The 11658-nt window shown below is 41.6% G+C and overlaps 2 protein-coding genes across 2 annotated transcripts; one reads left to right on the top strand and one right to left on the bottom strand.

Annotated features, from left to right (window-relative positions):
• Positions 1-609: 609 nt before the first annotated feature.
• On the top strand, positions 610-3039 carry LOC124650382 (60S ribosomal protein L15-2). Its single transcript, XM_047189914.1, has 4 exons — positions 610-702; positions 777-943; positions 2286-2483; positions 2583-3039. Exons 1-4 carry the CDS (start codon positions 699-701, stop codon positions 2826-2828), a joined length of 615 nt encoding a protein of 204 aa, XP_047045870.1. The 5' UTR covers positions 610-698; the 3' UTR covers positions 2829-3039.
• Positions 3040-3985: 946 nt separating this feature from the next.
• LOC124647413 lies at positions 3986-10517 on the bottom strand. The gene is made up of 18 exons (XM_047187363.1): positions 10308-10517; positions 10160-10225; positions 9892-10065; positions 9067-9141; positions 8870-8996; positions 8731-8795; positions 8532-8605; positions 8284-8393; positions 8016-8053; positions 7530-7680; positions 7280-7435; positions 6986-7060; positions 6726-6862; positions 5724-5793; positions 5582-5628; positions 4789-4968; positions 4416-4679; positions 3986-4318 (listed from the first exon to the last, which is right to left on the bottom strand). The coding sequence occupies exons 1-18, from the start codon at positions 10515-10517 to the stop codon at positions 4160-4162; spliced, it is 2178 nt and encodes a 725-aa protein (XP_047043319.1). The 3' UTR covers positions 3986-4159.
• Positions 10518-11658: the final 1141 nt, after the last annotated feature.

Below are 11658 nucleotides of genomic sequence, written 5' to 3'. Positions count from 1 at the left end.
AGAAGACCAAAGAAAGCAGTGGATAAAATTAAAATTTTCCCCTCTCTATGGAGGCATATTTCTCAATTTTTTTGGTGCCTAAATCTTTGATAATTTTCACCTGCTGAATACCAACAAAAATCAGGAGCAACTGCAAATTCCAAGCACAAACTTATATTGTCCAAACTCAACAAATCATTCAATATCATGGTTTCTGCATCTAAAAAGAAAATTGAATTATGTACGTTCCCTTTGATTCCAACAACAAATTTGAAGCACACACACAAACAACAATATTCGAATTGGAAGCCGTTTTTCTTGCCATCTTGGATTTGGAATTCTTAATCCAATTTAAATCCATACCCATTTTTTGCATCCAAACACATCAGTACATTTTTTGGGTAGTTTTTTTCCAGACCCAAGGGGTGGAGAACATGAGGGTTTTATACAGGGGGGCACATTCTGCTGGATTTGGGGGTGAAATGTTTTTCATGACAAGAACACAAATTAATCCAAAAAAAAGACACAAACTATGGCCCATTTGCGAGTTGCGAATGTTCCTGGAGCCCTGCATTCTTCGGCCCATTTCTAAAACCCTAGCCCATCCGACGTCCACCGCGCGCCCATCTCCTCCTCAATACAAACTCGCCATCTCCCCGTCGACCCAAACCCTAACACCAATACTCTTCCCCTGCCGGCCGCCGCACAAACGCGCAGCCATGGGTGAGCTCTCGCCCCTCGTACTTCTAAGTTCTCCTAGGAGTCTTACCTTCCGCGTTTTGATGGATTGCTTGCAGGGGCGTACAAGTTCGTCTCGGAGCTATGGAGGAGGAAGCAGTCGGACGTGATGAGGTTCGTGCAGCGCGTGCGGTGCTGGGAGTACAGGCAGCAGCCGGCGATCGTGCGCATCACCAGGCCCACCCGTCCCGACAGGGCGCGACGCCTCGGCTTCAAGGCCAAGCAGGTAACCCTTCTCTTTGGATCTCTCCGCGCCTCCGTCATTTACCTGCGTGTTCTTGCTAGAGATTTTACAGATGGATCTGCATATAATTCCGATCTAATGTGTGTGAGGATCTTATTTATGCGCGTGTAGTTGAACGGAATTGCTTACCACTTACTCTCTCTAAGTGTACATCTAGGAAATAGGAGAAAACTTAGTTCTCTCTCATATTTTATGAGTTTTTACTCTATTAATTGAAGGAGAGAAATGATGATTGGTGGTTGAGGTAGAGGAGAGGAATGACGATTGGAGGATGGAGTTGGGGAGTGATTACGAGGAGCTAATTGCATTAATTAACTGCATTGGTAGTGTAGATGTACACTCGTTTTAGGACAAATTCTGAACGTAGAAGTACACTTATTTGAGGACGGGGGAGTAGCTAGCATCAGATGTATGGAATGGTGTGTTCTTGTTTCTCAGTTCGATTAGTTACTTCGAAGTCCCCATGGATGTATTGTTTCGTTCTTATGGTAAACCAGGGATCTTTTAAAAAATTGCCAAACTTATGTTGGAATGAAATGGAGTTGTTACTTTGCATTAGGAACTTGCCGTTTGCATGCAGCAGGGTACAAAGCAATTTATCCTGTCTGCCAGTGCTTGAATTCAGATGGTTACTTTCTAGATTTGTGCATGTGTGGTTGTGGTGTTTGCTGATTCAGTGACTATGCTACTTTTCTCAGTTGGTCTGTTTAAGTTAGTTGCTGAGTAGCAATAAGTTTGTTGCTGGTTTGACCCTCAATGCTGATTAGTTTATGAGTTTTGGCACTTAATGTAGAGTATTACTTTATTAGATGTTACCATGGGCTGAAATCTTGCAGACTCGCTCATAGTTTTTTTATTAGTCATTGGATTCATTGGCTTGCTGGGAGGAGCCTGCTTGTTAGCTACAGCAATAATAGTTTGGATGTAGTATTTCAGTAGCATTCTTCAAAGATTTCATTATTGATGTGACTGGCTACAGTTAAAAACAATTTTACTGGGTTATGTGTGTTATCTTGCACTTGGTATTGGCTCTGCTGATTTGATAACCAGTGCAGTTACAACTTACAAGTGAGTTTCTGTTAGCTAGTGTTAGTTGTTTGCTTCTATTGTTGGCTGATCCTTGGGCCTTCTTCAATGGCGGAAGCTTGTCTGTCAGTAATCAATTGTATTTTTCTTATATTATTGGTTCTGGTTATGCAGTTGGCTGATTTGTCCATGTGATGCGCCATCCTTTCCTGTACACTTATTTCTGGGTTTTGCTTCAAACACGAGGCCAGTTTGCTTCACATCTGAGGAATAATAATATTCTCTGTGTGTCTTCTAGGGGTATGTAGTTTACCGGATCCGTGTCAGGCGTGGTGGCAGGAAGAGACCTGTGCCCAAGGGTATTGTTTATGGCAAGCCCAAGCACCAGGGTATTACCCAGCTCAAGTTCCAGAGAAACAAGAGGTCTGTTGCTGAGGAGAGAGCTGGACGTAGGTTGGGTGGCCTGAGGGTGCTCAACTCCTACTGGGTGAATGAGGTACATAATTCTTACAGATATATGTCTAAAGATCGTACCATGGTCCACCTTTTCACTACGCTACCGTGCCCATACTTATCTTTTTCTCTCTTAATACAGGACTCGACCTACAAGTACTTTGAGGTGATACTCGTGGATGTTGCTCACAATGCTGTCCGCAACGACCCAAGGATCAACTGGCTCTGCAACCCTGTGCACAAGCACCGTGAGCTTCGTGGTCTCACATCTGCTGGCAAGAAGTTCCGTGGCCTGCGTGGCAAGGGCACCCGGCACCACAAGAACAGGCCATCAAGGAGAGCGACCTGGAAGCGCAACCAAACCGTTTCCCTTCGCCGCTACCGTTAAACTTATGTTACTATCGGATTATCTTTGCCTCCTGCAGAGTTCTTAAATAGCGTTTGCTTGTGCTGTGAAATTATGCCACATTTTGTTTCCAGCATCTTAAACAATTGGCAGTAACTATTTTCCCATTTGGCGGGCATATCAGACAATGTATGTCTAGTAATGAAATGATGTATGGACTTCCTACTATCAGTAAGGATGTGCTTGGTGTTTATGTTTGGTACACGTAGGCATGTAGTAGGGAAATGCACTTTGGCTCATAGGAGCATATGCTCCCATTATGTGAATGCACATTTTAAAGTGTCAAAAAATTCTAAACTAAATTTTTACATGTACATCTAAACATTTTATATTGGTACACAAGTTTTCAAAAAAAACTAAAAACAATTGTGGCTCCTATAAAAAAGACAAGTTTTGATGCTATAACACGACTACGTACTGGAATTTTTTTTGTCTTTTTTGTACACGCCATATAAAATGTTGTTTCTCCGCGAAAATTTGTGCACTAACATAGAATGTCACGATGTACACCAAAAAATTTATATCAGAATTTTTTAACATTTTTAAAATTGTTTTTAAATTATTTTATATAATGAGAGCATTTGCTCCTATGAGCCAAATTGCCACCTCTCATGTAGTATCTTTACTATATATCATGGGCTGTTGATTTGTTCTAGACTATAAATCATGTGCCTATAGTGAAGCTGTGCTATAATCGGAAGGTCAAAGTTGTTGCCAGCTGCTGATGACTATAAATCATGTGCCTATAGTGCTTTGTTGCTAGCGACTGTGATCAGCTTAGCACTAACTGGCCATCTGAATTCTGTCTGGCTCATATGGGCATAAACCTGCGTCTGGGTGATCCAGTTTCCGTGGATGTATTACATCAGTGGTGGTGGCAGTACTCAGCTCCCCTGATGACATTATAAATAGATGAACAGGTTTGGTGACCTAAGATCTTGTTGAGCCTGACACTGAGCAGCAGCAACTTCTGTACTCAGAAATACTACCTCTGGACGTGTTTAATCGACACGATCCGTACCAGGATGTTTGCCTAAAACGATTCTCACTCGCGTCCATTTAATCTGACCGGAGGGAGTAGGTGACTTCTGGAAGGGTTATCTATCGATGCATCCAGAGGCAAAATTGTTCCGTTTTCCCAAAATATCATGCACAGCAGCTTGATATCAACAATTCTACCGATTATATAAGTAAATACCTCTTAATGATCTAATATCATGTTTGCTGAGAGTACTTCCAATATCATGCTGACCGCATATAATATAAACACACAGTAGATGAAGCAGCCTGAATCTACACCATGTTGCGACGCATTACTGCACATTTAAGGCTATCTCAAGAAAGGAGTTCAGTTGCTCTTTGGATAAGCACTTCCTTTGTACCTCCAACTTTTGCTTTTTTATACTGAGGAAGCACTTCAGCTCAGCAACTGTAAGAAGACGCATCTCACCTCGCTTATGATGATCTATGACCTGAAAGTATTTGATGTCAAGCTATTAACTTAATGAATATCTAAAAGAACAGCATGTATGCTTGTCCTCTGCCAAAATAATATGAAATTACAGTCACCTTTTCAGCTGACTCATTCTTGTTAACATCGGGTTTTGTCTTTGTCTTCGCTTGTAAAGTTAGCCCATCCTTAGCAAGCACTGCCTTTGCCTTTGCCACCTTTTGAGTAACATCCTTCTGATGATCTATCGCCTTTTCAGCTGACTCGTTCTTGTTAACATCGGGTTTTGTTTGTGTCTTCGCTGTTAAAGTTAGCTCATCCTTAGCAAGTACTGTCTTTGCCTTTGCCACCTTTTGAGTAACATCCTTCTGATGATCTATCGCCTGTAGGAATTTAATCCGAGAACACAACTTCATTGTTTAAATCACCTCATGTAAAATTGAATGATATCCAGAGATTATCATACATAAAAAGAAAAAAAGGTAACTTAACCTTTTTAGTTAACTCCTCTTTGACAACTGCTGGCTTTCTTTTTGATTTTGTCGTGGCGTTTATCTCATCCTTGCCAACCATAGACTTTGATTTTGTCTCTATTGTTTTTGCGCTAAGCACATCCTTGATATCCAGCATTAATTTTGTGTCATGTGGGACATCTGTCGTATAGTCTTTACTGTGAACATAACAATATCTGAGTTAGCTACTGAACCAGCAACTGGCGACTGAGACCAAAATGTGTGCACATTCAGCTACTCTGTACAAATATTCCGTAGGCTTACTGTTCACAAGCTATGGGATGTGCAGTGCCAGCCACAAAGTATCACAAATTCCTTAAATTCCTACGATAACAGCTTCTATTCGGATGGTACGCTGTAAAACTGATGAAAATAATGATTCTCCTTCCTCGATCCATGTTCGGATATTCTATCTTTCTTTTTGCAGCATCTACATTTACTTACTCGCAAAAAAACTTAATTGTCTAACTGTGTTACATGTATGCTACGTAGCTTTTACCGCATAGTAATAAATAAGCTACTCACAGCGTCTAAATTTCTCACGGCACGCAGACACTAAATAAAACAAGAACAGTAGTAGAGCATGGAATCAGTGGCTGTGTCCCTTCCCCCATTGACCATTTTTAAATGCCCATATAGTTTTCACAGGATCCAAATTTACTTATGCAAACAGCATTTTGCTTTAGAAAAATACTGATACTTTTATAAACTTAATCAGAATCTTCAGCATTCTCTCACATAGCAAATAAGTATAGAAAATGTAAAGGACATATCTTTATTGTGTCCAAGTTCCTCCTTTCGCAACAATCTTTTTGGTGCACTGCGCAGGAAATATGGATGATTAGATCCCAACCGTGTTGCTACAATTGAGATGCGTGGAACAGTCTCCTGATTGATAGTTTGATACAGTAGTACCTTTTGCAGTTTCTCCTTTATCACTGTTCTCCAGAAACTCGGCGCGCTTTCTTTTAGGATGCACAGAAACCTGTAAGGACAATGGGGCTATGCTGAAATTCGTGTTTCCGAAAACACTCATGCGCACCAGTACCAATCCAAGTTCGAATCAGGCTTACTTTGAAATAAGAAAAATATTACTATGATATAATTATTTTTTCAGAAGGAATGACATTTAATCGGAAAATATATCATGAGAGGACATAGAGAATTATTAGGATTGAACCTTGGTACAACAAAAATAACTGGCTAGAAAATAATTTTAAGCTGCACCTCCCGGCCACGAATTTGGAATCCAGAAATGTTGAGATTGTATCAATGGTGTTGGGTTGCTCCCATGAGTGAGGCTTAGCTGGGTCATTTTATGGAATATATCTTTTAATGGAAGTATATTATCTTGCTATTAAGTTTAGAACTTCTATGAACTCTTCCCGAATCAAACATGAATTTTTCGATTCATTTGGCTCACACGCTCCTGTGTATTCAAGTCAGGAGCTGCTGATTATCAGCGATATGTTCACATTGTTGCTTGTAATCAACGACCGATTGTCCCAAATGCCCCTCGAAAAATCAGAAGTAACCTGAACTGTAATTGGACGTACATGTAAAAAGTTCAGGTTCTGCGGAAAGGAATGTCATCGCTAGTTATTCTGACGCATGGTTGATATGAAAAAAAAGGAAATATGTGTTTCTTTGATCCCAAACAGCTGCAAGTAAGCAGGCACACTTGTGTTATTTGCCGTGGATTACCTTGCTAAGCCTTGCACATTTTCTTTCTATCAATACAATGAGACGAAAAGCCTTTTGAGTTTTGTCGGAATAAGAGCTAATTTTCCACTGCCAACAATAGTACCACACTATGGCACAACGGCCCGTGTGTGAAAATACTGCTTCGATTGGCATATAATAGCTAGCCAAGCACACAAGATTAGAGGTGTGGCATTCTTTATGGTAAGTTCATACCTGAATGACTTGATTGACAAGAATTGCACTTGATGAATTGATAGGGTTAGCATGGCTTGCCTTAGGAGAACTTCTGTGTGATGGTTTTGGTAGGCCAGTTTCACTCGATTTGTTTGAACTGTCAGCATAAGATCGTTCTGATGCAAAAAAGACATCAAGGGGACATTTTAGTTTGTTTTTCTAGTGAAAAGAAGGTGTTACTTAAGAAAATGAATTCGCAATGGTACCATCAACATATAAAAACTTACTAATGTATTTACCTGAAGAGCACCTTGTTTTGTTTTCATTTGCTCGTTTACTTCTGCTGAATGAAGGCTTCAATAATGTAACTTGCGCTGTAGAAGAGATTTTAATACAGAAGTAACTGAGGTCACTCTCAGTTGAACCATGAAGGGAAATAGGACTGACATAATTAAAGAACATCCATAGATAAAAATTGTCTATTGACCTATCAGGATCATGATAAATGTTTTTCTAACCTGACAAATTACTTTTTTTTTAGCATTTTTTGATGGTAACAATAAATAAAAGGAAGAAAGAAAGTTCTATCTTACACTTGGATGAACTGGTTAGGACAATAGGTTGTGATGGACAAAAATGGTTGGTGGAACGGGTGCCATTGCTAGTGCCATCATCATCCATACACCGAGGAAGCTCGTGAACTTTGGCACTCGAAGAGCAGAAGACAGCTGGTTTTGGGGTGCGGAAATCTTGTCGTGTAGAAAAATATGTATGTATTTAGCAGCTGATACATAAATTTTGAGCCATACGGGCAACAAAGTTCTTTTGCATACAAAATAGTACCTAGATTCAGTGATTGGTCTTTGGCCATAAAACTTGTATGAACTAAACCAAGATCCTCTGAATTGTCGGTTCTTGCAGTCTGCACTGACAATTTACTTATGGCTTTGTCCCAAGTAGGCAGAATTGTCGTGCGGCTAACTAGCAATTGTTCCTGCGACATTAAAGCTCACCTTGAAAGTTACAGAGATTTACTATGCCCAGTTCACATAATTAAATGTTGAAAAAATGTAGATTCACATAGTTCAAATGAGAAATTAAAATCAAAATTGGTAACAGCGATTTTATCAATACAAGTGAAGTGCTAGCATAAACAACAGTACCTCCCTCCCCATTACAGGAAAAGCAAAAAAAAATATTTAACATGAATTTTTGTACCATGTAATAGTAACTTTTTTTTTGTTCTATGATGTGAAGAAAAGAAAAAAAAAATGACACATGGAATAAGAGCGAACATTATTTACTTGAAAGGTCAAGGAAAAGGAGTACCTTAACTACAAATTGATTCTGACCAAAGAAATTCCAAGCTGAAACAAAAATCAAAAGTTAAATATGAATCAACACAGTTATTATTTCCCACATTAAAAACTACTACACAGACTCATTTACAAGATAAATATTAATATGATCCATCCAAAGTCCAAACATAGGAACTGGACACCCATTCTAAAGGATCCCAGACTTCTGATTCCCCTATATAGATATCATGTCCTTTATCCTTAAATGCCAAGTCGATACATAACAGAAAAAATTTCACCTGTCAACAATTCTACAAAGAACTGCAAGGAAGACATTGCCTTTGATGCTCTAACAGATTTTAGGGCAGGTTGAAGCCCTGAACCTTGGAGGACTAATGGAGAGGGCAACCTACATAAGTTGGATAAAAGTAGATAAATCAGAATATCAGAAGCATGTTGACATGAAAGCGACATGTCACAATGATCAGCATATCAATAGCAACTGTGCACAGCAAAGAATGTACAACTTGTATTTATAAAAAAATACCATTGCTTCTCCCAGGAAACTCCACATGTCACTTTGACTGCTGCATGATAACTATAGTTCGTCTCTAAACCATGCTGCAGAACAAAATCGTGTGAAGTGAGCAAAATGTTACATGCAGGAACTACTCTTGAGGAAAATCATACCAAATGAAAACTAAATATTAATATGGTATGAAATGCTAAAATGCCAAATATGCCACCTTAACTGCACAAAGCTCCGTAAAGTTGTCCAAGCTCTGCCCTGAAGGAAGTAATTTGCTAAAACCTAAGAAAGTAAAGAGCATTATCTTGAGAAGAATGATCTATGTTTTAACAAGTAACATCTAAACTCTAGCTTACCTATCACATGACCTTCCTGTAATGTTGGAAGAATTGCACAAGCTGTCAGGGGGCTACAACCATCCAAACTTACTTCCTCAGTGCGTTGGAATGTTTCCATCACACTGGAGCTAGCAACATCAGAGATCTAGCAGCAACGCATAATAGTTCACAGAGTTATCTTCTGCTCCAAGGTGCCAATGAATAACGATTAATACCTTAAGTGCAGTAAACCGAAATGCATCAGGTGAGACAACAAACTCGTAATCATCATTTAGTCCAGATCTGACTTCCTGTAGCAATTTGACAACCAAAAGATGGTCAAACCACAATATTGAGAAAGAAAAGGACAAATCATGAGAAACAGTGTAGCCAAATCATGTAATTGTTCATTTGCACCAAACAAAGGAAAACAACTTCGAGGTAGAACTAGTTATATTACTCTACAAAAAGTATTCTGTGTTTTTTTTTACAATCATATACTTGTCTTGTTGACTGAGATTGACTATTTCACCATCTTTGGAAGCCGAAAACCAAACATTTCATATGTTTTGTATGAACCATGGCAGGCTTATGCTCGAACAATAGAAGCATGTCAGTGCAATCGCATACTGATGGTCAATCAGTAATGGTTGAAACAAGTATGTCACGGTAACAGAATGGACACATGATATATATATTATACAGGGGTGAACTGTTGAGTTGCAAATACGGCACCTAGATTGTGTAGTTGACTGATAATTCCTGTTTCGATAAATCTACAGGTTGGTCTTGCTACAGAAAATGATTTATTTGAAGCGTATCAAACCAAGCTTTAGGCAACGAGTTGGCTTCTGTCCGAACAAAACAGTGATTACTGCTGCATGGGCTTTAGTTTTGAGCCCTGCATAACCGTTTTCCACCCATTGCCGGGTCAGGCCCGAACTGATCATTCTAACACTCTGTGCACTCATGTTGGCATTTTGGAGACAAGGCCTGTCATTTGTTTATACACCAGCATGCAGCAACTTGGCACTACGTGAAAAGGGTGGAAAATATCATACCACATTCAACGCGCGCAGATCAGTCCTCTCCTCGGTCGCAGCAAATGTGGAGTCGACGAATATGCTCCCCCCAACAAACCTCCATCCACGCTCGAGCATCAAACATCGCAGTCCACACTCAACTGCTTTCGCAACCAGTGCGCCCGAACACACCACCTCCTCCTCCTCACCAACCTTGCAACAGAGGACGCGAAATTAGCCTGCAAATACACCCGTAGCGGCAAAGCGTCGAGCAGGTGAAGGGCACAGGGGGGAGCGAGGCGCTCACTGAGGCGTCCAGGAAGGCTGCCGCGATTTCGGAGGCCGCCTCCGCGGCCGCAGCAGACTGGCATCTCTGCAAACGATCGGAAACCCCACAGGTTACATTTCTTCTTCAGGAACCGAACGAACGCTACCGCTAAGCAGTGGAGCGAGACCTGGTAGACTAGAAGGGCGTCGGCTGGGGGCTGGGGGAGGCACGCGAGACGGTGGCGGCGGGACAGCCTGCAGCAGAGGATTTCGATGTCGACGGATGGAACGTCGGTGGAGAAGCACACCTGGCGGAGGAGGAACGGCGGCGGTGGTGTTGAGGAGGAGGAGGAGGGGCCGGCGCGCACGAGGACCTTGTTGCGGAACATGGCGAGCATGAGTGCGCGACAACTCCCAGAACCTTCTCAATCTTTTTCTAAACGGGGTAGTATTTAACGTTTTTACTAAAAAAAGGGCGTCGGGGAGGGCGTTCGGCTTCGCACCGCGCTAACAAGTGGCACACCTGGTTCGTTTGAAACCCCTGTGGATCAGCCTAGCGTGACACGTGGTGGGCGCAAAGTAGGTCGCTGCGTGGGTTTTCTCTTTTTCCATAAATTTAAATATGAAAACTGAAATATCTTGCCGAGTATCTAAATAAAGTTCTAGTCGCGTCGAGATCTACAAAACTAGATTCCATCTTGATAGAATTGGACGAACATTTTTTTTTGAACTGTCTTTCATGACTCGGGCGCACTGCCTTGGGTCGCTTTTGCACCGCGCAGGATCCTTGGAGTGCACCGCCCGTGCACTACCTTTTTGTACGGCGTTGCACTGTCTTGGATTGTTTTGCACTGCGCGGGATCCTCGGAGTGCACCGCCTGTGCACTGCTTTTTTGTACGGCGTTGGACTGCCTTGGATCGCTTTACACCGCGCAGGATCCTTGGAGTGCACCGCCCGTGCACTGCCTTTTTGTACAGCGTTGCACTACCTTGGATCGCTTTGCACCGCTCAAGGGTCCTCGGAGTGCACCGCCCGTGCACTGCCTTTTTGTACAGCGTTGTACAGTCTTGGATCGTTTTGCACCGCGCGAGATCCTAGCAGTGCATTTTGTATCATGTTGCACTGCCTTGGATCGCTTTTGCACCGCGCGGTGAATTGCTCGCGGTGCACTGTTTTTTCTCCTTTTTAATGACGCGGGATAGGTAGAAGTGAAGACCGTTTAAATATGAGTAGTTGGACGTGAGGCAGACTGATGCTTCGCAGCCACGTGTCAAACACGGAGCGGCCCTGCGCGCGCCATCCCGCGCTCTGACGCGGAGCGTAGAGCGCGCGTGCGTGCTAGTCGTTCCTAATATATCTACTATACTAAAGGTGAACAAACATCTTTTTTCATAGAATTTTGAATTAATTTTAGGATTAACTCTGAGCTAACATCGTGTGTTTTGGGGTGATTGATTACTGCATGTTTCTTTGCGTGTACCATTTTGGTGCTCTCCAAGAATTTGAGATATGTTCAGATTTATTTGATGATGCATTGG

Source organism: Lolium rigidum, chromosome 4, assembly GCF_022539505.1.
Source record: "Lolium rigidum isolate FL_2022 chromosome 4, APGP_CSIRO_Lrig_0.1, whole genome shotgun sequence".
NCBI classification, from domain to species: domain Eukaryota; kingdom Viridiplantae; phylum Streptophyta; class Magnoliopsida; order Poales; family Poaceae; genus Lolium; species Lolium rigidum.
The sequence above is the reverse complement of the archived record's forward strand: the minus strand, read 5'-3'. Positions and strand labels throughout refer to the sequence as shown.